The sequence below is a fragment of the Colossoma macropomum genome, unplaced genomic scaffold (assembly GCF_904425465.1).
Source record: "Colossoma macropomum unplaced genomic scaffold, Colossoma_macropomum, whole genome shotgun sequence".
Taxonomy (NCBI): Eukaryota; Metazoa; Chordata; class Actinopteri; order Characiformes; family Serrasalmidae; genus Colossoma; species Colossoma macropomum.
Genome location: NW_023494788.1, coordinates 41,521,159 through 41,547,852, shown reverse-complemented (window position 1 = coordinate 41,547,852; position 26,694 = coordinate 41,521,159). Strand labels below are relative to the sequence as shown.

The 26,694-nt window shown below is 40.0% G+C and overlaps 1 protein-coding gene across 1 annotated transcript in view; it reads right to left on the bottom strand.

The window, feature by feature from the left end:
• abcb7 (ATP-binding cassette, sub-family B (MDR/TAP), member 7) overlaps positions 1-26,694 on the bottom strand; it is a 64,758-nt gene that overhangs the window by 36,913 nt on the left and 1,151 nt on the right. The window contains exons 2-6 of the mRNA XM_036569385.1: positions 19,317-19,394; positions 18,884-18,958; positions 12,363-12,482; positions 8,895-9,027; positions 559-827 (exon numbers count right to left, since the gene is read on the bottom strand). Of these exons, the coding sequence (XP_036425278.1) occupies positions 559-827; positions 8,895-9,027; positions 12,363-12,482; positions 18,884-18,958; positions 19,317-19,394 (675 nt within the window). The remainder of the gene's footprint in view (positions 1-558; positions 828-8,894; positions 9,028-12,362; positions 12,483-18,883; positions 18,959-19,316; positions 19,395-26,694) is intronic.

Sequence of the window (26,694 nt, the reverse complement as noted above, 5' to 3'; positions counted from 1 at the left end):
AAAATAAAGGAGCGAGTGGAGTTAATGTTTCAGTCATCTGGCCATAGACGTCATTAAAGGACTTGAAGGTGATGAACCTGAGGAGGTTAATCACTTACATCCCTAGTGGGGTACATGGTGTGTGCATGTGTGATGTTCAACAGCAATACATTAGCGCAGACTAATAAAAACTGTCAGACGGCTCAATTTGGCTTAAGGAATATTTAGTATCAGTCAAAAGTCTGGACACATCAGATTGAATGAGTGTTAAAACGTGTTTAAAATTAAAATCTACGGTATTTCTTTCTAAAATAAAAATGATTCTCATATATGGGAAGGGGGACTTCTTTACAGCATCTAAAATAAGATCATTTTGAATTGTTTAGCACTTTTTTTTGGTCTCGGCTGCGTAACGTATTTTTGTCCAATTTATATACAACATGTCAAACAGTGTCATTACCTGCAATGAAAAAATATAGAAGAAAACGTCAGTCACCGCACACACCTTCCCTGACTGACTGCATTAGGATTCTTATCCAACTCATATTTTAATGTTTCAAAGTACCAGATTGCACTTACCAGGATGCTGCTGACCAGTGCCATCTCGAAAACTGTGGGCCCTAGGTTGAAGACCAGGGCGCTGAGGATGAAGCTGATGCCCCGTGTACCCCTGTCGATAGCCTTGGACAGCGCGCCGGTCTGCCGGCTCAGGTGGAAGCCTAGGTCCAGGTTGTGCAGGTGCAGGAAGACGTTTTTGGCGATTCTCCTGATGGAGCTCTGGGCCACCTTCCCAAACACAGCATTCCTCAGCTCATTAAAGAGAGCTGCTCCAGCCCGCGACACGCCGTCTGAGACACACAAACACGGGTTTATTTTTACAGCTTGTCAGGATGTGGGTCATGGATATGTCCCGTATGCATTATACACACATACATCCAAAAGCGTCCCAATACCACTTCTAATTAGGCGCCTTTAGGATGCACCAACTGCTGACACAGGTGTTCAATGGCACACATGCAACTTGTATAATGTCCACAGAAAACCAATGCTATTAGTGTGGGACTCTCTGGACTGCCATACTTAGAGACCAAGGTCAGCATGTCCAAAATCAAGGGTGAGCTACAGTGGTGTAAAGCTTCCCAGCACTTCCCAGAACTTTAGTTCGCTCCGTTGTCTGCAGCAAACAGCTGAATCGGTCCGGCAGAAACTGCGCGAGCCTCTGTCCGCTTCAAACCGAACCCTGTTCAGTTCACTGCTGCTGGAAAAGCGCTCTGTGATCAAACAAGGGAATCAACAGAGCTGACTTTCCTTCTCTTCTAGAGGCACGACGGCGCTGTGCAGTCAGCACAACGCCTGTTTTAACGACTGACTCTTTAGACACTGAGCACAAGCTGCTATTAAAAATAATAGATATAAAATAATGTCAAAGATATGGTTTGATATTGATTTCAACACATGGATCGTAGCGGAGCGTCAGTGGTTAAATTCAACTTGCCGAACTAATGACAAAGAAGCAGATATCAATTAAGATTGGTCACTGTTGATTGTGACGACGCTAATCCAAGCCCAGTGAGTGGAGTGTGGTTTTAAATAAATCACGAAAATATTCAAAACCAGAGAAATCTACAACTACATGTTACCCTGTACTTTTTTTTCTTCTCTCCCCCCTTTTTTGACATCACTACAACCATGTGGTTTAACATGTTTTATATTTGTCCACATACCTGCAAATTTTGCAAACCTACTGATGACCAGAATGGCCAGTCTGATCTTTTTCAGGACCTAAATTTCAGGTTTTCAGCGTCAGCATTTAAGAAAAGAAGAATGAAGTTGTATTTAAAACAGTTGATTTTAGTTTTCCTGTGGGCCGCTATGCTTTGTAGTTATACACACGTGGGCTTTGGAGTGGAGGCGAGAACCCCTAGTCTAGACCTACCCCTAATCTGACCGTAATCTTAAAGCATGACTTTAGCCAAAAAGAAAAATTTAACCATTAAATCATTTGTTGTATACATGCCTACTCGCCTCCCACAGTTGTGACACAGAGAGAGATTTCCTTCTGATGACACATCTTGAAAGTGGTAGGAAATTTGGAAAGACTACAAGTACTGGGGTGTATATAATTATGCTGCCTTCAAGTCATGTCAGATATATTGTATTTATGAGAAGGAAACTCTTTTTCTATGAGCCCTGAGTTTCCAATTTGGAGGTATGTCAATAAAGAAGAAACGGCAGCCACGGATCTGTATTCTAAACTGTTTATATTTCAGGTATTCAGCAGCCATATATTAACACTGCAGGCTAAAATCATCATACAAATATAAGCACATTATGTGATGCTTCTGGATTAAAACATTACTCATCTCATAAGCAATCACTGCTCTTCATTTTGTTGTAGTAACAAGCATTATTTCCAGCGCGTCCATCTTGTTTCCGACCCAAACCACTGGAACACAAGCCATGTCGTACTTATGACCTCCAAATTCATAAGCTGGAATTTCTGAGGAGGACCTGAAGGCAGCATCAAATGCCTCAGTGTAAAAAGCTTATGTTGCTAGCTGGCTAATGCCTTTGGGCTAATACAGAAGTAGGGCTGGGCGATAAAACGATAACGATAATTACAGCGATATAACTTGCTTCGATACAGCTATAAGAAATGCTCGATACATGTTCGAAGTGTTCTCACACTTCCATGTTCTAGCGACAGACATGGTATTTTCTACTGCGACACTACTCTGCTGTCGCCAGGAGAGGGCGCACTTCCGAGTTTTGGGGGGGGGCTAATATTAGTTACAGCCCTCATTGCCAAATATACATTAGCAATGTCAAACGTGGAATTATATATTGCCTGTTTGAGTGGAGCGACCGGCGATCTGCTCTCCTGTGACCGAGTGTGAGTGACGAGGTCAGTGGCGTAACTGTACTGTTCTACAGTGAACTCACCTCTTTACTAATATCCTAACAGCTTTAGCAGCGTTAAATCACTTCTGATCCTCACAGCTACAGCACTGTAACAGCGCTCAGTCATATTTTAGTATTAGTGCATTCCCAAGCAACGAAAGTGAAAGAAAGAAGTGGGTTCATGTAAATTACAGCCCTGATTTAAACGAAAGTAACCTGAGGATGCGATGTTTTTATGTGAGGCATTGGAGGGCGGGAGAACGCCATCTTCCGAGGCTAGCTGTTTTTAGCAGCTGGCTAAGTGGAAGCAGCTCCGTCACTTGCACAACACGGCGAACTGATGTTACTGTAGATCAAACACGACAAAAAAAGCGCTGATTTCAGTTTAAACGTACCTAAAAGGAGGACTCTGTTTGTCTGGTGCGAGAGATTCACACGGCAGTTATTGCTTTTACACAGCGAGCGTCAGATATACTGCGGTTCACCCCTTAAACTACTAAGTTATAGAGAATAGAGAAACCCAGTTGTCGCTAGCTGGTGTCTAAATACTGTGATATGCTCTGACATGGATGTGGTCGGAGTGACGGCAGTGAGGCAGTGTGATCATCACTGACATACCGAACCAGCTAATGTTTGCTGTTCGTATTAAACTGATGTTGTTGAGAAACTAAACAGTTTAGCATTTGTAGCAGGACAGACGAGTACTCGTCACCAGAGAGCTAAAATAATCTGTTTTCTTAAATTATGACAGTTACAAAACCTGCGGCCGTGCTTTTCCAGCTGGTAAAAACAGCTCACTAGAAACTCTCTCTCCCACTGCCCCATGACAGATTTGTGAAATGTTCCACTGTTTGTGATGAGTGTTTGTGATGTTCTGACCATAAAGGATAGATTAAAACCACAATTAACCACCCAGGAGCAAAAATCAGCCTTCGAACTTGAAAGAAATAATGATTTGACATTTATTACGATACGTTTCGATATCGAACGATATGAAATGTTTTTGTCATGATAGCATTTTTGGCCATATCGCCCAGCTCTATACAGAAGTACGCCAATGTTACTGCTAAGCAGTCGAGTATCTTCTTCCAATCATATTACCTGTCTAATTGTCTTTAAACCATCATTACAACAGAGAGTGTGGATTACACAAACAATAGAAATGACCAATCAGATGAGGGAAACAAGTTAAAAGGTAAAGCTAGCTGATTAGCTGACTACCAAACTAGCTAGCTAAGTACCTCAGTTTGGTTCATTTTCTGAGGCTGGAATAGAGCAAGGAATGTCTGGCATCCATTTTATGTTGAATAAAACAGGAATTGCCATTTGATTTGTTGGATATTTCAACATAGCGTTCAAACATCTTTGGCTGTCCTTTGGTTCGAAATGCGCGATGCTCACTTTTTGCTGCTGTTGGAAGAAAACCTCGCATCTCCATTGTTGTCGTTTTTCAGTTTTTGACATAATTTGAAAAAGCCTGTCACCCTTTCAGTGAGGACAGTAATGAAGTAAATGTAATTCGTTACTGTACTTGAGTAGTTTTTCCATTTTGGGCAACTTTTTACTTTCACTCCACTACATTTCAGAGTCAAATATCTCACTTTTTACTCCTCTACATTCTGAGAAATCTGTCGTTCTTTTTGGTTTATGTGTGTATAAAAACGTAACGTCAAAACGAAAGAAGCGCAAAGCAAGAACACCAATCAGGGAACAGCGCACTTTGTTTTGAGCTTGTTTTGACCTGTTGGTCATACCGACCCAGTGCAGCACACGGTTCAACGTCAGTGCAGCAGCGTAAAATTTTGGGAGAGTCTATTCAACATAAATGATGAACTAACCTAACTTTGTGTAAATAGACCACAATATAGAAATATGTACTCATATGCAGTTGTGACTGACGTGTCTTTTTTCTGAATTTATACAAACACATTTCATTTTATAGTAAATTAGTTTTGGCTAGTTTATGTTTATGAACAGAGACCTACAGATGCAGTTTAGTAAAGGAAACTCATTTGTGAATCTGAGTTTAAAGTTTTTATTAAACTTAAACTTGTAACTAAAGTTGCAAATAAATCTTAAACTGAAACTTTGCTTGTTTGCATAAAGTTATTTCAGAGCCACTCAGTTCTACCTGATGGAAACTGTTTGCCTTCAGTGTTTTGTGCTTTTGATAATTTTAATAGACATCAGCGTCACTAATTAATGACTCTATTAAAAGACTGGTTTACCAAGAGCGACACTGGAGTATTTTCACCTAAAATGAGTTAATGAAGTCTTGTTGAGTCTTGTTATAAAAATGATAACAGGACATCAGAGCCATAATTAATCTTTTAGTACTTTTACTTTTGATACATAAGTACATTTGAAGGCAAATACTTTTGTACTTTTCCTCAAGTGGAGGTCTAAAGGGAGGAACTTCTACTTTTACTGGAGTAATATTTTACCTTGGGTGTCTCTACTTTAACTCAAGTACATGGTTTGTGTACTTCGTCCACCACTGCACCCTTTACAATGTGTGTAAATTTCATGAGGAATGGACCAAAAGAAACGGCCAAATATTTTAGTTTTATCCTTCATCTTTCAGTAGCTAGGCTAGCAAAAAATGTGTGAGCCCCACATATTTACATAATGCAAACTGTGTAATATAGTGAGAAATCACTAATGGATGGAAAAACAAACACAAAACCAAATCAATGAGGCTGAGGGACACAGGCTGCACTACAGAACACTACAAAGTATAACAAACGACAATTTAAATTTCATTTGCATATGCAAATGGAACTTTTTTTAATCCTAATCTAACTTTTAGTTTTAAAATTTGACTATTAAACTATCCTAATTTAATTTTAATTTTTAATTTAATGATTTTCTCTTTTAAATGTATTGTTTTGTTTTTAATGTTGTTTTTAATTGTTTTTATATTTGCTTTTATTTTACTTTGTTTAAAACAATTCTTACTCTGAATTTTCTCCCTTGTAAAGCACTTTGAATGACAAACGTGTTTGAAAGGTGCTATTTAAATAAACCTGCCTTGCCTTGCTTTAGCTCCAGTAACTAATATAAATTTTTTGTTTCAAAAAAAGCTTTTGTAAGATACAAAAGCCCAAATTCACTCTGTGAATAGGTAGTGCTTCGCAATAGTGCTGCTACAAATAGATCACCAAGCGCTATCGCAACAATTTCCTAAAATAAACCAGCTCTTGCCATTTGTGCTCTGATAACAAGGTGAGGCATCACGTCACTGGACTCTTTCACGGGCACTCGGAAAAGGGGGGCTTCTCACTGCCAGAGGTCAGACGGAGTAAATTAGCGCTGAACAGCGGTGCTGCTGGAAACTGTGGCGTGATGAGGACGGCAATGACAGAGGCTTCCTCTGTTGTCTCTGTGCGCTCAGCTGTGCCACGCGTCACCTTAGGCTCATTAAAACTGCTCTGCAGCTCCCGCATCCACAGACACTTCTGCTTCCTCTCCATCCGGAAACATCTTCAGGCTCTCGTAGTATTAGAAGGATTAGAAAATCACACAAGTATAAAACGAAAAACCGAGATCAAACATTATTTACAGAACGTAATCCACAACAGAAACAAAATCCTGTAAAAAATTGTACTTAATTTTAAAATAATGGTAGTTAATAACGATTTTATTTTAAAGCATTTTTTATTTCTAAACAGAAAAGTTATTTTTGGCTTCTGCTCCAGCATTTATTTCTCTGGACGGTAACCGTTAAGATCTATGCTAAAAATGCCAATATTCTTCTGACATAGCAGTAAGCGGTTAAAATAACAGGCACACGCTTTTAAAATTAATCAATGAAAAGTCACTATTCACAAAATAACATTACTAACCAGATTAATATATATTAAAATAAGGTTTTCACTCAGATTTTATTGTTATACTTTAAAAAACAACAAAAAATCATTTTTAAATAGCCAGAGGTACGTTTATGGTGCTGTAAGGCACAAGGGTCAGCAAAGAAAACTTATATTTTTGACATTTACAACTAGTTTCTTTTATTTTAACATAACATATAAAAACTCAGAAGATATGTGAAGTCTTATTGGCCAATTTGGTTCGGAAATAAAGTGGCTGTATTTGCTGTAATTGTGACCCCTTGTTGTTATCACCATCCGTGTGAAGATGTCACAATTTGACATCAAACGACTCTAAATGGATTTGTTTCCTCCGCATCCAGTTCCACCCACAAGTTAGGACCCCCCATTCACACGATACTACCAGCGCTAGGATGGTGAAAGCTAGCACAGGCTTCATCTGAGACCTGCGAAGCGAGCCACCGCACCTTTTTTCGAACTGTCGCTAATGCAACGTTATTGGACAGCTGAACCCGCTTGGAGGAACGTGCCAAACACCAGTTCTGTTACATCAGCTAACAGACTCCGGCGCTGGCCAGCACTGGGGGGAGACAGGTAGAGTAAGGCCAACTGTGCTTTCTTGGCTTTTCCCAGCCACAGACGGCTGTCGCATCACCAGCGATTGAACTCACAATCTCCTGATGATGGGGCCAACTCTTAGATGGCTGCACCACTTCGGAGCCCCAAATGTGTCTTTTAGCCATTTCTAAGCTCTGTGCCAAGAGCTTCAATTTAGTGGTCAGCCTCATCTCCCGGTCTCAAAAAAACAGGCGGTGTTGTCTATTACACAGTTTGTTAATGCATTACTGTGTGGCCAAATCAAACCTGGACTACCATTACTAAAGAAGCTCTGAATTTGAAAAATTATAGAAAATAATTCGCTCCTGAATTATTACTTAGCAACTACAGATTCAAACTGGATTAAAATCACAGATTTCATTGGTAATCACTCAAATTGCAGCACACCCCCAGGTAAAACTAATCCAGCTCAAATAGGGCTTTATTGTGTGGATGAGTTCGCAAAAAAGTGTGACTGCAGACCTGAGAACGGATTCAGATGTTCACTGAAAAATAATCTTACTCATGCAATCATAGAAAGCAGCGTTACTGCAATCTTGAAAGAGCACTCTAACGTGCCTTGTGAACACAAAGGCTTCCCTGGCCCTGAAAAATGAATTTGGTGCTAGCAGAATAAATCCTTTCGCCCCCAAGCGTTCAATCTTTTGTGTCTTACGCACCTTATCGACAAAGGCAAATTTTTGCTCAGGTAAGTTGCGGCTTACGGCACAAAAACATCCTATCTGCAGAGGCTCAGACAGAGAGCTCCAATTAATGGTGTGTGTGCGCAGGACCTAATGGGTCTCATTAAATCCGCAGCTTACAGGGAGAACTGACAGTACGTTTTGACTGCATGCTACAATGACTTGCAAAGCAAGTGGTTCCTATTACTCATTAAGTTTGTTTTATTTTCTTCAAGAAACCGCATGCAAGCAAGCGCATTAAAATTCACAGATGGTGTCAAGTCTTCGATGCATGTCACCTGCGTTCCCAAACAGGCCTGCTCAAGCGGTAGCCTGAGGTTTGAATTTGGGTGACGGGGCGACATTAATTTTCGATGACAGCGCTTCGTACGGCTAAAATCTCTGACAATTTTCTGACGGATTTTCTTGTTATTTCGTGGCCCTCGGCTCGACGTTCAGATTACATTTCGCCCCACCGGGACAAAATGCTTCGGCCTACCCTGTTCATGAAAGATTAAAAGCGCGGCAGAGGAAGCAGCCGAAATATGAGCCGAGAGAGAGAGGCAGCTTAGCCGGCATCCGCAGCGCAGAACGTGTGTTTGTGATTCAGAACCACATCCGAGGTTTCTCGGTCCCACAGGTACCGCGGTGGCGGGCGCTTAGACAAAAGCGAGACTCACCAGAGACCTGCTTTCAATCGACGTTAATCAAGTCGCCACCACAAACTGAATTAGCAGCTTAGGAGGCAGATGTGTCAAGTCACTGCAGAAGCAGCGAAAGGTTTAAAAAGCAGCACTGATAGGAATCTTTTCCAGAAAAAAGGTCACCCCACTCATAACACGCGGCATCTTTCCTGAGATGAAGTCAAACACCTGCCAAGAGGAAGGGGGGGAGGAGTACTCACAGCCAATCAAAACTGCCGTTGCCATGGTGGCCACCGTGTTTGGCGCGTCACTCAGGTTCAACATGTGTCCCGACATCTGGTTCAGGCCATCCACTGCATATTTAAACATGAAGGGCACCATCACGTTGGTCATCTGGAGAACGAGCCAAAAAAGAGGAAGAAAAAAAAAACAAAACACAAAATTAATAAAAAAGAAGGACGGGGAGAAAAAAAGAGGGAGAGAAAAGGGTGAGGCAGAGTGAGCTCAGGAAACACGCTGATAATTTTGAGGCACTGCATTAGGAGCAGGCTGTTTTGTGCGCGCTCCTCTAGACAGATCGGGAAATGAGTTGGTTGATGCATCCACTAATGGAATTGAAATGGTTATTAAAGCTAATTAAAAGCTCGGGGACAGCTGCTCGGCTGCCGTGCTGGGCGCCGCAGCGCATTAGACGGGCCGGAGTGGGTGCAGCACACCATTTCCCCTTAATTTTCCTCCCCCACTTTAGTTTAACCTTTATGTCCCATGTGACCAGGGCAGAGAGAGATGGAATTTCAGGTGAATGGCAGCAGCAACCTTGTTTTCCCTCTTTAACCCTTAGGAGTCACATTTAATATCACAGCTGACATCAACAAATAAGGCAGTTGGAGATTGTGTGGATTCTAAAACATTCAAATTACTGAATTAATCCCACATTTGTGTTTTTTTAGGAGAGGATGAGGCGTATTATTATTATTATGATCTGAATTTGAAAGTTATTGTTGTGAGTGCAGCTGTGAAAAGGAAAGGAAAAATCATCCTTGCCATGCTTGTCAGTTATTCAAACAAATAAATGAAATAAAATAAAACTCTCCACGTCGCTGTGGTGTCGTGTGGCGCTTGAGAGGTTTCAGAGTGTGGGTTCACTACAGACGGACGGCACAAGTTTCCCCAGGTAAGCTCCAGTACTCTCTTCATTAATGTGATCAGCATCCAAGTAAACAGACACTATTTATACTTGTGGGAAAATAAAGAAAATAACAGTTTTTAAAGGGACTAATCACAATTTATAGCAGCTTCAAACAGCTTGGTCACCTATGTCTTTTGGCTGTGAAGCCAAACAGATAACACACAGAGTACCATTCAGACAAAACTAAATTAATTCCCAACACACTCGATTCCAGTGCTTTTTTTACAGAAATTAATCAATTAAGAGTCGGGATCATACCATTATCTGTAAATAAAGAAGAACAGTTACAAAATGTTTAGTTGTCCATCTCTGACAGCATGTTTTTCATTTAGCTACAATTACTGGTAAGAACATTCACATATTCATGAAATAGTATTTAACAATGAAACAACAGAAATGAAGAAGTGCTGCAGAGGTCACAAAAACGAAGCAAAAAGACAAGATTCCATGCTGGGAGAGGCAAAAACCAAAAAAATCCGTCTGCATCCACAAGGCATGTGCAAAATAAATCCTGGAGTAAAGAAATTCTCAGCCACACCGTCTTAAGAAAAATATAAAATGCCTTTACTGAAATAATGCAATCTGTATAAAAATGTGCAGACATGTTGTGGCTTCCTCAGGACACAGAACAACGGCATGTCGTTTTTAGATTTTGTCTAAAAATGACTTGGGAAAATGTCTGGTTTTTACGGACTTACATTAAAAACTACAAAAAAGTAAAGTGTGTTTTTTCCTTCTCCTATAAAGTTACCATTATCGAGATACAAGGTAGGTTTTCTTTTGACAACAGTGATATATATATCTCCCCCCATTTTCTTCCTGACCAACAGGTGGCATATATACATATATATGTAATATAGGCTTTTTCTATTTTTACCAATTGGGTAAACATACATACATACGTACATGCGTACATACATACATATCGGTGTTGTCAGAACAAAACCTTGTGTCTCCAAAACGATAACTTTACAGGAGATGGAAAAACTCTACTTTACTGTTAATGTTAATTCCAAGTATTTTTGGGCCGTTTCTTTTGGTCCATTCATCCTGAAATTTACACACAATGTAAAGGGCAACAAGTGTTTTCAAATTTTACATACATACATACATACATACACACACACACACACACACACACACACACACACACACGCATATATATGTATACATACATATATAGCTCTAGATGTCCACAGCATAAATCGGTCACAAATTTGCAAAGCTGGACTGTGACCTCATTCTGGCATGTGACGTTGCTGCGGATAAAGATGAACCTTCATGATAACAGAGTTCTTGCAACAAGCGGTGGCGCAGCAGCGGAAAGCAGGGATTTCTGACTTACCAATTACTGCAATGAAGGCCAATTTGTAAGAAAACAGAGAATGAGCTGCCAACACCTTGCTAATAACTTTACTTTCAAGTCTCACTTCGGTTCATCCCTGGTGTATATAGCAATGCCCTTTTCCATAAAGAGCAAGTCAGTGGATCACTTGATCCAAACCAGCTTTAATTATGAGCCTGACTTCTCGTTCAGTCTGGCACGAGAATAACCGTGTACAGGCCTATAAAAAGAAAAAAAACTCCATACTGTCCTGTTGATTTGGAGGATTTTGAGACTTTTCAGGGCGATTCTTTGCTTTAATGACGCAACGTGGTGGACATTCCTCTCTCGCGTTCAATTCCGCCCAGTGTGATAAGGTGGCGGAGCCCCAAACAGGCTGTTAAAGCGGAGGGGGGTTATCTGTGCACCGCACACTTGTCAATCTTTATCTGCCTTTCCAGATTCGACCTCTCCTGACCCACGGGCGGGAGATAAAGGGGGCACGGGTGGGAGATGCTCCGGGCGGAGGCAGCTGTTAGCCGATTCTGGAGGATGAATTCTCCCCTCCGTTTTCATTCGGCGCCCACGTCTGCAGGACGGCGGCCCAGCCAAGGGCAAAATCTCTACGCTCCAACCTACATGACATGATAATACGCCGATATGCATTTGCTATAAGCAGCCTCGTCAATGGAGAACAATGCAGCATAGCGTGCATCAGCAGCAGCGGGTCATTTGTGTGTCGAGAGCTGCATGCAGAGTGAGAAGGGGAACCGAATTCAGGGGAACTGCAGACCTGTCAGTCTTCCTGTGGGTGCAAATTAGTGACAAATTATACCAAGGAGCACAAACAATGCACAAATGATAGTGTTTTCCTTTGTTAAGCTGGCCTTGCTAACACTGAAATTCTGCAGTGCCCCTGAAAAAGGTGCTGGTAAAAGCTGACAAAAGCGCGACTCTCCCTGATTAAAGTGTTGGGGTGGCTTTTTAACCTTTTGTTCGTAGCCACGAGTCAAAAAAAGGCTTTTTAATTTCCAGTAGGGCGCCATGGAAATCCATTTTTGAACCTGGGAAAATCTCTCAGTTTTGAAACAATATAAATGTCAGCACATCAAAAGGGCCTGAAGCACTTTGTCACAGCTGTCAACTACGACGCCACTGCCACTGCGCTGCTGGAAATGACACAGTAATGACCCTCCTCTCATGATGTTAACTCACCTTGGCTCCAGCTAGCAGGCCCAGTGAAATGGCCACTCGAGCTCGCAGGTCTGGCCGATCTTTGGGCCAAACATACGACAGCATCGCTGAGAGAATCTTTGTTGTGTTCACTTCCTTCAGCTGGGGAAAGACAAAAAAAAAGACAAAAGCAAAATTAAATTCTTTAAACCATTTCTTTCCTCTCTATTCACTGTGGCAGACAATGAAGAATAAAGCTAGGAAGTCACCAAAAGCAACCTAAAAGCAGCAACTCGGTTAGACTGGTTAGCACTTCGGACTGTAATTGGACTGCATACGTTTTAGAACATGGGTGTCAAACTCCGGCCCTGGAGGGACCACAGCAGCGTGGATTTTAGCATTTTCCCTTTCCTAACACCCCTAATTCAACTCATGAAGGGCTTGATAATTAGTTGATGGGTTGAATCATGCATACTAAAGCAGTGTGGATGAGAAAATGTTTCTCTGTGCAGTGCTGAGGACTTTCAAGACTGCCTACAGAAGTACGTTTTTGAAACTGTGTTCAACCAAAAGCATTTGTCATCCACTATACAACGTATTTAAAGGCATATTGATTCATTAACAGCACTACATCAAAATACATCAACAGCAAAATGTGCTGCAACATAAGCACTATTCGTAAAGTCACCATGGCAGTGACAAAGTTTCTTTATAGTAGTAATAGTAGCAGTAATAGAAGTAATAGTAGTAGTAATAGTAACAGAAGTAATAGTAGTAGCAGTAATAGTAGTAGTAATAGGAGTAATAGTAGTAACAGTAATAGCAGCAATAGTAATAATAATAGTAATAGTAATACTAATTAATAGTAATAGTAGTAATAGTAGTAGTAATAGTAACAGAAGTAATAGTAGTAGCAGTAATAGTAGTAGTAATAGTAATAGTAGTAATAGTAGTAACAGTAATAGTGGCAGTAATAGTAATAATAATAGTAATAGTAACTCATTAATAGTAGTAATAGTAGTAATAGTAGCAGTAATAATAGTAGTAATAGTAGCAGTAATAGTAGTAATAGTAGTAATAGTAATAATAGAAGTAAATGTAATAGTAATATCAGTAGCAATAGTAGTAATAATAGTTATAGCAGTAACAGCAATAGTAGTAGTAATAGTAGTAATAGTAGCAGTAATAGTAGTAATAGTTGCAGTAATAGTAGTAATAGTAGCAGTAATAGTAGTAATAGTAGCAGTAATAATAGTAATAGTAGCAGTAATAATAGTAGTAATTGTAGCAGTAATCGTAGTAATAGTAGCAATAGTTGCAGTAATAGTAGTAATAGTAGCAATAATAGTAGTAATGGTAATAATAGTAGTAAATGTAATAGTAATAGCAGTAGTAATAGTACTAGTAATGGTTATAGCAGTAACAGCAATAGTAGTAGTAATAGTAGTAATAATAGTAGTTGTTGTATTGAGAAAACAGGCTAACGCTAACCTGTAAGAGTCTAAGAGGGAACGAAAAAGTCTCGCCACTTGAATTGATGAATTTGACTGGCTAAGCTATGTTGAAGAGCAAGGGATGTTCTGCGTTACCTACTGTGCGGACCCCAGTGAGAAGTAAGTAGCTGGTTACTTAAGTGTTTTTGGCCTTCAGTCATGTAAAATGTGGTTTTACAAGTCATCAAAAAAGCTTAATGTCAAGACCCAAATGTAGCCAATAAATAAAAGAAGCTTATACCCCATTAACTTGCACTGTGCAATCTGCATGCCTGATTCCTCTCACCCTTGCCCCAAACCCAGTTGAGCTGATGAGTCGAACCGATTTATCACTGGGCGAAAGCATCAGGCAATATGGATAAGCCATGGTTTTAATGAATACTGGCTAAAATATCAGTGCTAAAGTGGTGATAATTAACATTTTTTATTCAAACTAGTGATCTCCCAGTGATGGGGCAAAACATTTCACAGTTGTGCCTGTAGGGAATGTGAGTCACTCCCTGCTTAACTTCATGAGAACAATACAGACTGAACACATCATTACAGTTAGAATAACAAAAACATATAAAAAGAGGTTTCATTATTTAAGACTGAGTTTCTGCTGTTTGAGTGAGACAAGTAAGGACTGAATCATATCTTTTACTAAAGCAGTGTTCATCTAAAGCTACTGGAGTAAAAATTAAGAAATCTAGTATGCAAATACACAATTATATGGCCGATATTATCAGCTATTGAAATCAGAATTTTCAGAACAGCTGGGCCTTTTTAAGGAATCTCAAATAGACTTGCTTATGTGGTTTCTGACCGATACGATACTTTCAATTCAATAACGATACCATAACGATATTTTTTTCCCCGATATCTTTTTTCTAATTGTGACCAAAAAAAAAGGAAATATTATTATCATAGTTTTCTTTTTCTACTGCATACCAGGCAGACATTAGTGTGTTTGATGGCATATCTCTGGACAGGGGCCGATACTTGGGATTTAATGCTTGTCATCTCTTTGAAGAAATGAAAAACAGAGAAAAACGTATTCACAAACACATTATTGTAACCACTGCTACAGGTATGCCATCGAGCAGGGGTGCACAACCTCGGTCCTGGAGGGCCAGTGTCCAGCACAGTTTGGTGATTTACCTGCTCAAACACACCTGATCACACTTTTCTGTTAACTGCCAGGTTAAGTGAGTGCGTTTGAGCAGGGGGACCTCCAAACTGTGCTGGCCCTCCAGGCCCGGAGTTGTGCATCCTTGCCTTAGAGGGATAAAACAAATGATCTATCCCGCGTGTCCCACCTAAACCAGAGAGACTCAACAGTCAAAAAAGGCTGCAATCAATAAAGCTGGCTGCTAACAATAAAGCTGGTTACAGCTCTGTGGCTTCTTCCCTCCCCTCAACCGGCATCCTTAGCTTTTCGAGTGGAGTAGCACTGGTAGAACTGGCCCTAATTAATTTCGTCTGTAATCAAATGTTTCATCAGATTTGACGTATCACCTGTTTTGGAAGCCACTATCTTAAGGCACATGTCGCCCCTGGAACTGTTCTCAGTAACTTTTTTAAAGTAGAGCCAGACTTTCAACCTCTTCGACACATTTAGCTGCGTCCTCTCTACGTTTCTGTTCATCAGGAAGCCAGTTGCAGTTTTTTGCATCAGTTGTAAGGTTAATCCAATAATCCTCTGTGATTTGCATTTTATGCAAAGTATCGAGAATAGGCATCAATGTTTTTGAGACTTTTGGGTAGTCAATAGTACTGAGATGTTTCGGTCGGTGCTTTTCTGGTATTGAATTTCGGTGCCCAGCCTAAACAGGCTTAATATCGATGCTGCAACTATTTTCGGTACATATCCAGAGTTGTGTGAAACTGATTTTTTACAGAAATATTGCTTTAAACACACTAAACGCTAGAGCTCAGGTGAACGGTCTACAGGGAAGCCAATGTCAGCTCGGCACTGAGATAATCAGCTAAAGCTAATCAGATTTAGTGACTGAAATAATGAATATTTATCTCTGAACTGTTTTCTGCTTGGCTCAGTTCTTCAGGTGATCTATGACAACTTTGGGAAGCTGCTTTCTGAAACCACACACGCATTGCCGGACAGCTGGGGGACAGAGCATCATATGGTCCGGGCCGCGAGGGCAGGCAGGGCGGCAGCGGTAGCAGCAGCCGCTGCAGGTGGCCGTGGAGACGCTGCCTGGCATCCCACGCAGCGCTGTTCCCCTGAGCTTCCACCAAGCCCACTCGCTCGCATGCTGTGTGTGCCAACCGGCCTGTTTACTCTGTCCAACCACCTGCTGCCATGACTGTCTCAAAAATATGAGTAAACTCCTCTAATCCTGTCAATATGGTAACATAAAAATGAGGCGCTGGCGGAATGGCACGGGAACAAAGTAAATCAAATTAAAAATAGCCGACACCTGTGCTTGGTCACATCCAACTAGGCAACATGACGGGGAGAAAAAAGGGGGGAGTGTGGGGGGTAAGCTTCACTTAGTTGTCACAGCACTGCATGAGAAGAAATTCAGTTTGTTTTTAATGCAATGCGGCTTGTTATGCAGAAAAAAAAAACATCTAATATTGAACTTAGACCAATGGAGCCTCTGATCTATTATTCCCTGTCATTATGATCGCCAACATACCCTGACAGAGAACATCAGGCCATTCTTTTCAGCAATAAACATGGCTGAGGGCTGTAGTCTGAGACCATTACATTCTTTATGTAAACCTATCCAAAACACTGACCGTCACTGTCATAGATATAGCATATTGTTTATCATCATGAGACATTCAGGCTCATTTGGCTTCTGTGGTTTTAAAAGAAAAAAATAAATAAATAAATAAAATAAAACATATCCACATAGCATAAGACAGCAGAGCAAGGCTGTCATTGAGCGCGTTTACATGCATTCAATAAGACGATCATAACTGGATTTCTGCAGTTATGCAATTATTTAAACGGCCATGTAAACATCATATTCCGATCTAGAAATCCAATTAAGAAATGTGATAAAGAGGCTGGATTTTAGCTCAGTAATCAGATTTCTCTCTTACTCTGATTTCTTTCGGAAAAAAGTGAGCAGTGTCGCCCCGAGACGCAGCAAAACACTGTATAACACAAAATAACACAAAATAAAGGGTTTAAATGTTTATTGGCTGGTTGCAAAGCAGATATCTAATTACTGCCTGACTCACGTAGACCTGGATTTTTCCCATTATCAGATTACTCAACTGCATATAAATGCGTCAATCGGATTACTGACAAAATTTGATTTTCTGCCATTATCGGATTATTGAGTGCATGTAAACACACTCACTGTTAATTCTACTTCTGACCTACTGATTAATTTCACTAGTAATAAAGTAAGGACAGTTTAAAAAATAGCTAAAGTGATTCTTTGTTTTCTGTTCCTACTTGTCAAACCTGAAAAACTACAAACCTCAATTCCGAACAGTTGGGACAGGATGTAAAACGCAAACAAAACCAGAAGGCAATGATTTGTGAATCCACTTTTACCTGTATTTAAAACGAGTATGAAGACAAGATATTTCGAGTCTTATCTTTTTCATTATTTTACGCTCAATGTGAAATTGATGTCCGCAGTATGCGCCAAAGAAACTGGGATGGGGCAATTTAAGATAAGAATGCTGAGAAATGTTTAAAAACATAAACAGTCGAGGCAATCATGCTACTGAATAAAAGGAGCATCCAGCAAAGGCCTGGTCCTTTATGAGCCAGGATGCATTGAGTCTCGTCACTCTGCCAAAAAATGCATCAGCAAAAAACCCAACAGTTTAACAACAATGTACCTCAACAAGCAAGGATTTCAGGTATTTCACACTCTATGGTGCATCTCATCAAAAGATTCCGGGAAACCAGAGAAACCTCTGTGCATGAAGGCAAGGCTGAGAACCACAGCCGAATGCCCATAACCTTCAATTCCTCAGCTGGCACTGCATTAAAAACCAACATGCTTCTCTGACAGATATCACTGCATGGGCTCAGACACACTCTGAAAAACTGTTGTGACTAAACAACGTTCGTTACAGCATCCATAAGTTAAAGTTAAGACTGTACGAAACAAAGTCGTATGTCAAAAATGTCCAGAAACGCCACCGACTTCTCTGGGTTCAACTTCACCTGAAATTAATTGATTCACATTGGAAATGTGATTTGAGCCAACCTTTGAGATTGTTTATGGAAATTAAGGGAGGTAACGCTGTCCGGGTCAAAGACGAAAAAGGTCCACCCAGATCGTTACCAGCGTAAAAAAGTAAAAATCCAGAATCTGTTATGGTGTGGAGGTGTATTAGTGTGCACGGCATGGGTAAACTGCACTTCTGTAAAGGCACAAATCAGGCTGAAAGACATACAAACATATAAATTGGCCTGCCTACAGGTCAGACTTATCTCCTATTAAAAATGTAATGTGTTACAAAGGCGCAGCTGAAGACTTGTATAACAGAAGATTAATAAAAAAAAAATAAAATCTGCTTTCAAAACTGGATCAACTGGATCAACTGGAGTCTTCTGTCCCCAAACAATTATTAAGTACTGTTCTCACTTTAATGCAGGTCAAACAATTTAGTAACCATTGCTTTCTCTTTTTATTAGCATTTCACATACCTTCCCAATTCTTTTTAAATTTGAGGTTGTTAAATATCACAATGGATATAAGCTATCATTAAAATGTCTTGGAGAATTTTGATGTTTTTGTGATGTATTTTTGCCATTTCATCCACTCCTAAATCACTGCCAATTTATGAGGAAGACACACACACACATACATCATCTAAACCGCTTATCCTTCTGGGTCGCGGTGGGGTGCTGAAGCCTATCCCAGCTGTCATCGGGCAGAAGGCAGGATACACCCTGGACAGGTCGCCAGTCCATCACAGGGCATGAAGATACAGTTTGATCTAATTTTAATTTTTAATTTTTTTTTTTTTTTATTTAGTTATTAAGTTTAATGAGTAAATCTTAACAACCCTAATGAGGAATAACAGATTAAAGGAGAAGCCATTGTAATACAGCTGTAAAACACGGTAATACATGTAAAACAACCTTACCACATTTTTGGGATCTGCACTCAGGCCTCCACCAGCGTGGCCGTGCCAGCAGGTTCTCTCTGGTATCTGCAAATGCTGAAATGCAAAAGTAGTCATACTGTTTTCTTCATGCTACAGGTAAATGGTCAGTGTATGCAATTTATGCTGGATGTCAAGGGTGCTTCAGGACAGCAACCACTAGCTATACGGAAAATGAAAGTCTTGCCCTTTTACAGGATAAGTAAACGATTTAAAGTGCACTTTGAGTGATTTATAAGGACTGTATAAATTGCAAGGTCAGAAAAAACAAGGTCTTGTCTGCAGATGAAAGAAAAAACTAAATCAAAAACACCAATTCCCTGCATACTTTTAGAATCCACATGCCTTTGAAACCACTTCTCCAGCTCCACCTGGAATTTACTTATCATATCATGCTGGATTTAATCAAGCTTACTTTTGCAGCTTCCAGTATCTGCCGACTGTTCCCTCGACTTGATGCCCATGTTGATGATGTTAGATTTGGACCCAGTAACTAGAAGAAAACAGGAAAACAGTAAGAGATGGTACAGTACAGGTAAAGCCTAGTGTGAGACTAAAAGGATCTGCAATGAAAAGTCCAAGCCAAAGCTTGGCTTCACTGAGCTTACAGGTAATCTACATTCAGAATTTCCCTCCTGTAATCCTCAAGATCTCCTTTAGCCAGAAGTGCATGTGAAAAATGACTGACAAATGAGTTTCATAGCTACAACACAATATGGAATATCTTCCCCTATCTCCCCATGAAACAATATGAGTCACAAAATGCAAATACATCGCAAAAAAGTTCAACAATAGGTAAAATGAAAAGAAAAACTGAAAGCATTGATTTATAACTAAATGTGTCTACATTCACCTCCATTTGAGCAAAAACTGTTCAAAGATATGTAATGCTGTACTTTATCAACTTCCTTGGATTTGGTAAACATATTCTCTTTCTGAAACTGACCCCTGCATTTTCCAGAAAGTTGGGACAGACACGAAACATTGTGAAATTTTCAAAAAACATTTTAGATGATGCAATCATGCTTGCGTATAAAAAGAGCAACGATGAAAGGCCTAGTCCTTTATGAGAAAGAATAGGTTGAGACTCCACACTTTAGAAAAAAAGCAACAGCAAAAAATTCAGCAGTTTAAGAACAACGTCCCACCATGAACAACTGTAAACATTTTAGGTATTTTACCCTCTACAGTGCATGTCATTATCGATATCGATTATTAAGGACAAGCCCAAAATAGCACGTGAAAAGAAATTCTGTGATAAAAGCGTACTGTGACCAGAGCTAGACGCTGCTCATCTGGCACAAGCCAGCTCGCCTCTGACACACTGCTATAGGCCTGGACAATTTCTATGAATATTTAGCAAAATATTGTCCAACTAAAAACAAAATCATGATTATCAATTAAATCACCCTCCCCCAAAAAACACATGCTTTATATATTAAAAAAAACACTGTTTTCCATTGTTATGCCCAAAACATACTTCACACAAGGACGCGAACGCAGACGCTTCGAGCTACGCAGATGGGGTTTCACACGTGGTTGCGCTCAAAATGTGTCAAGATGCATTTCATAAAGCGCGTAAAGTGACGCAAGCGCGAGCTGCATTCTGAGTGCTACAGCAGGGGGCGCTAAAACAGCCAAGCCTGACCAAGCGGTCTTGTACCGCTAGTGTGCTTCTCAACTGCCACAGTAGACGAGCAGTTCACTGCTGTCCATGTTTAGCTGTTGAGGTTGTTGGAATAACAGTAGTCAAGTCAACGTTTATTTATATAGAGCTTTTTATAGCAGGTGTTGTCACAAAGCAGCTTTACAGAAAAATCCGGGTCCGAGCCCCCATGAGCGTCGCCAATGGAAGGAAAAACTCCCTAAGAGCAAGAGGAAGAAACACTGAGAGGAACCAGGACTCAAAAGAGGAACCCATCCTCCTCTGGTCCACACCGGATAGCAAACAGCGTTAGTATACAATATTATAATACAAAACGGGGAAAAACAGGAGGAGCAATGGTTAATTAGATAGTTTGAGTTTATACAGCAGCATCAGGAGGGTCAGTTCATGAAGGTGAGGTTTGCACAGCGTTGTACAGCGTGAAACTCCACGGAGGTCAAAACGGTGCAGATCAGCCAACGGAGATGGAGCTCTGGTGACTCTAGCAGCTCTGGTGGCTCCCATGTGGCGACTCAGGCAGACGCCGCTCAGGGGCTCAAATAAAAGGAGAGCGAGAGAGAAACTGATTAACAGTAAACAGTAGATCCTTCTCTGATTTGTACTCTATCGCCCCCTTCAGTACTGAGTGTTTTAACCTCCACAGCAATGTAAGAATGTGTAAGTTTGTACAGAAGGACCGAGCGTTTGCAGTACGTTGGCTGAGCGCGGTCATTCACGTTCGCGTCCTTGCGTGAAGTATGTTTCAGGCCTTAGAGTGGAGTCGCTCTGGAAATCAGCTATAAATGCCTTTGGATTAGATTTTTCACAGTTTTCGTAATTTAACTAACCACCAGGACATGACAGCTGTTTGGAAACCACTGCAATTTTTTTAGATTGGGATTAGTGGAACTTTCCCGGCTTCTAAAACTTCCAGGGCTGGAGCTGCTCTACTTTAGGGTGAGAGGGTGATCTCTAAAGATCTCTGTTTCATGCCGTTGGCCACAGTGCTGCTACAATTGTCACCACATGCTATTTCGGACTAGATCTGTCACCAGACTGGACTGGATCAATTCTGGTTTTCCTCCCTCCGTATTCTGTTGATGTCAGTCCGATAGCATTACCTGGTACTAGATCACTGCTCTCTCTCAAACTTACTGTGGCCCAGAAAAGCAAATAAAACTACACAACAAGACCAATAAACATAGCTATCATCTAACAAAACTCGTCAAATTGGCCTAAATATTGAAGTAGAGGTCATTACGTGAATGTTCAATTCAACTTAAGTTGTAAATAATAATTAATAACCACGTCACATTTAGACGTAAAGTCTAGGTGTCAGTATTTCAGTCTGGTCCTCAGCTCTGGTGTTTTTACTCACTTGTTTAGTTCCGTCACAAGCTGTGTGGCCACATAATGTGGTCCAGGGAGGGAGGGATCGCTTTTTCAGCCTTATCTCTCAGTACAAGTTGCAAAATATGACAAATGTTTGCTTTGACAGCTGTCACCATGTGACAATGCGACAGTGATATTATGGGTTTAGTTGAGCTCCTCGTTGCCAATGAAAAGGCAATTAAAGTCTTAATGCAACAAAAACACTACAGCATGTGGACTATTTGAATACTGCGTCTCTCACAAAACAAAAGGAGACAATTTTGCTAGATACACAATGATACACACAAAAAATGCTCGATAAAGTTAGTATCTGCAGATAATTCAGCTTTCACAGGTTGAATTGGCTACACTCGGCTTCAGGTGTAAATATCTGAAGGACATAATCAGAACTGACTAAATACACAATGTAGCAAACACACAACAAACAAATGAGACTGATGTTTTGCAAAAAGCTGCACTAATTAAAAGTGAACTCTGTAACTACAGAACAATGTGGTGACCTAATAACCTGCTTTGCTATAAAGCTGAGGGGTTGAGTTGAGTTTGCGTTCCTCAAATTGTCAGACTGATATCTAGAAGAGAGAACCAAAGGACTATCAAACCTGGTCCTGGGTACCCAAAGCACCGTGTTTTGCACTTAGCAATCCTGCCCTGTGTTAGTGCTAGAGATGAAACGATATTAAAATTTCATATCACGATTATCATGACCAAAAATTATCACGATTATCGGTATTATCGCGATATTGGTCAAATGTGTTGAAAAGTAAAATAAATTTAAAAAATAATAAATACTGATACAACTTTTATATTAACACAAATAGAATTGGCAGCAATATGCACTTTTTGTTTGCATAAACATTAAAAAATAAGGTCAATACATTTTTAGTATTACTTTTGTATTACTTACAATACTTGTAATACTCTGCAAACAAAAGAATAGCAAATGTGTTATTATTACTGTTATTATTATTATTATTATTATTATTATTATTTATAACTAGGGATTTCCCTGCATAGAGAATTAAAGCTGGACCACTGACACCGTGACATTTCTCCTATTTCGAAGTCCACAGACGTTAAAGTTAACCTTGCATTCTTGCAGGCAGCGGGTGGTGGTCGCGAAGATGACTCATAAGGTTTGATGTGTTGCCCCCTTTCGCCGCTATTTTCTTTCAGCCTGTTCTGCAGACAGGGTGGTCATCTTCACTTTCCTTCTGCATCCTTATAAAACACAATATGACCAAACGTCAGACCTGGTCTTCATAGAAGGCTGAAATTTCTCCGAATCTCCGAGTTTTCACACCGCGGTAATCGACCGCGGTTTTAACGATACTTAGCACTGCTGTGTCTGATCCACTCAGACCAGCACAACACACACTAACACACCACCACCACGTCAGTGTTACTGGAGTGCTGAGAATGATCCACCACCCAAATAGTACCTGCTCTGTGAGGGTCCATGGGGGTCCTGACCACTGAAGAACAGGGTAAAAGGGGGCTAACAAAGTATCAGAGAAACAGATGGACTACAGTCTGTAACTGTAGAACTACAAAGTGCACCTATATAGTAAGTGGAGCTGATAAAATGGACAATGAGCATAGAAACAAGGAGGTGGTCATAATGTTATGCCTGATTGGTGTATGGTACTGAGTCATAATACAAGTTAGACATTATGATGTTCTGGACCTTTGCTTGAGGATATTTTCTCTAACTGGACCTTATTGAATTTTAATTAAAGACCCCTGGTTTAAAGAGACAGCTGAAAAATTTGTCTTGTTTATTCTCGCTATCCATAGATTTCTCCTTCGCTGGCTCAGCTCTTCGTCCCCTTTCCCTCATGATGCCAGACAGCCAGGACACTCTAAAAGCTTAATGTTGCTTATAAAAGTTTTGTTGCTGTTGTTATTACAGTCACGGACCTCGCAACACACTATGGCTATATTTTATCTGTCAAGACGCTTTATTAACGGTGTACAAACAGTGGCTCTAAGAGTGCTGCTGTCTCCACAGTCACTGTGTTGACTGGTGGTACCATAACAAGACGATATACAGCCTACAAAATTTTTGAGAATGCCACCTGAGGTATACTTCATGGTGTTTTGTCACTCAGAATATTCTGTGCTTGCATCTGACCCAAAGAAGATTCAAGAGAAACACCAACAGATGAAAGCAGTTACTACAAGTTATTTAAAAAGGGCAGTAAAATATAGAGTAACATATCATCGCTGACCAAAGAAAAACAAGTATCTGCAAAATAGTAACTTTACAGAAAAAGGCAAAAACACTCTCACCTTTCAATGGAAGTTAATGCAAAGAGAGTTTATTCAAAGTGATTTTAGAGCATTTCTATTGGTTCATTCATCATGAGATTTTCACACAACGTAAAGGACAGCTGGTGTGTGAAGTAGAAAAATAAAAATCGACAAAAATGGAGATACATGGATTTCTTTGGACTATATATGCTATTTCTACTTTCATCTGTTTAAGAGGATGTAAACTGAGTAAGGGTAGGGGTGGACAATATGACAAAAATATTATATCACAACATTTTGAGACATTTTAATGATAAACACTATGCATCATCATACTGAGTTTTTCTAAGATTTAATAAGTTGGAACTGACCAAATAGAACCTGTAGTGCCACATATGATATTATAATGATGATGATAATAATAATAATAATAATAATAATAATAATAATCCTAAAACTAATTATTTTTATTCGATGTTTTACAAACTGCACTAAATCCAATTAAACAGGCCTAACTGTGCTCACTTTGTGTGAAACATGTAGTTAGTCAGTCTTCTTTAAGTACTGACAACATTCATATGCTCAGAAAAGCGTACTGTGACATAATTTATTACAATAACAATAAAATATCGCCATACTGCCCATCCTTAGTGCAGGATGTAAAATGCACCTGCTTCTGGATTGCAGGACAGCATTTCATTACAAACAAATAGTTCTGTCAGACACATATTACAACATTCACATCAATGTTTTGCTTGCCAGCTTCTCATCCACATCAACAGTACTTTCTCTATTAATTTCTGCGTTTGCCAACTTCTTTCTGATGAAGTGACACAGCAGCCTTGGTTGACGGCCTCGTTTTGCATTATGAAGTACAAACAAGGGGCCTTCATAGAACAGGACCGCCCCATTCTTGGCTGAAGCCTAGATTTTGGAAAGCAGCTTATATAGTGCACTATTTCGCTAATAGGGAGCGAATCTGGAGGCAGCTTGAGTCTCGGCTTTACACCAAACGAGTTTTCAAGCGATTTCACTGTCGCAGACAAATATCCAGTGTCGGAATAAAATCATGAGAGTCTTGCTGGAGTCGCATCGCGTTATCTCGTTCGTTTAGTGTGAGGCGGTCAGGATGGCCGTCTTTTTCTCATCTTGACGCTGCGACAAAATCAACCATGTTTAATATTATTGTATCTCTGTAAAAAAAAAAAGGCTGCTCCACTTTAATACAATGATCATATTAACTTAAAATGTAAACTTGCTGTTTCAATATTTCAGGAGTGTAACAGTGATGCAAGGAAATGTGAAGGACTTTAGAAACAGCATCATTGAAGAATCATCAATTTTTTTTCCCTTTTTTTTGCTTTGTTCATGTTTTTTTTTGTTTAATTCATAACACCCAAATCAACAATGCTGAATCGCTGCATGTTTTATTCATGTGTAAATCTTAGTCAAATTAAAAATGTAACTGCACATTTTACAGGTTAATTAAAGATTCTGGGTGATGATCTGCCAGAATATACAGTTCTACAGTGAACTGGGCTGAGCCCCAGATCTTTACATGCTCAGCCGACATATCTTCCCATCTGTACCACTACAGAGTGGAAGGAAAAGTGTTTTTCTGCTTGTAAATTCCCAGATGATGGTGCATGATGGGACATAATCTTAAAAATCTAGTTGCATTCTTGTAAATAGTGACACTGCAAGATTTACAGTCTTTGCAAAATCATAGTCTGTGACTAAAAATTCTGACATTGTCTTTAGGTGTCGGACTTTAGTCTTTCAAAAGTCTTTTCAAAGTCTTCTAGTGTACGGTTAGAATAACACTCAGCATTTCTAAAACTCAGAACTTTAATACGTACTATACGTAGAGCTGCATTGGGAATCACTCCCTATTTAGGCAGTAGAACCCAAGAGGGAGTGTTATTGCGAAATAACATCACGGCTGTGATTTGGTCGCCGTAGATCATCACAGCCGTGATGTTATTGGCGATAACACACTCCTCGAGTGTTCTATTGCTTTTATACAACAGTTAAATAAATAAAGTAATAAATTAATAAACTGGGCCGTGAACGCGGCGTTTAATGTTCTTATGTTCGCAGTTCCTTCACCAAATTATAGTTCCTTAACAAGCAGCTTGTTGTTACGTCAGAGTAACGTTTTATGGCTCAGTCTGATTTGGTCAGACTCTGAAGATCAGACTACACGTTTGGCAAATGGTATTGGGTTCATTTCTGGCTGATTCCAGGTTGTGCAGCTGTTCTTCTGTCACAGCTGCCGACTGATGCTCAGTGGTGATGACAGTTTGGGAATTTAGTGTCGTCTCATCTTCAGAGTCTGACCAAATCGGCTGTCGGTCAAATGTGATCTTAAAAGTGTCCGTTTTCTGTTTGTGGCAAAGTAAGAAGCAAAAACGTTCAAATGTCTTGAGCGTCTCCTACAGCTGTCAAAGTCGTTGCTTAGCAACAGCGTCTCAGCGGAGTGATACAGCCTTTGTGAAAAACC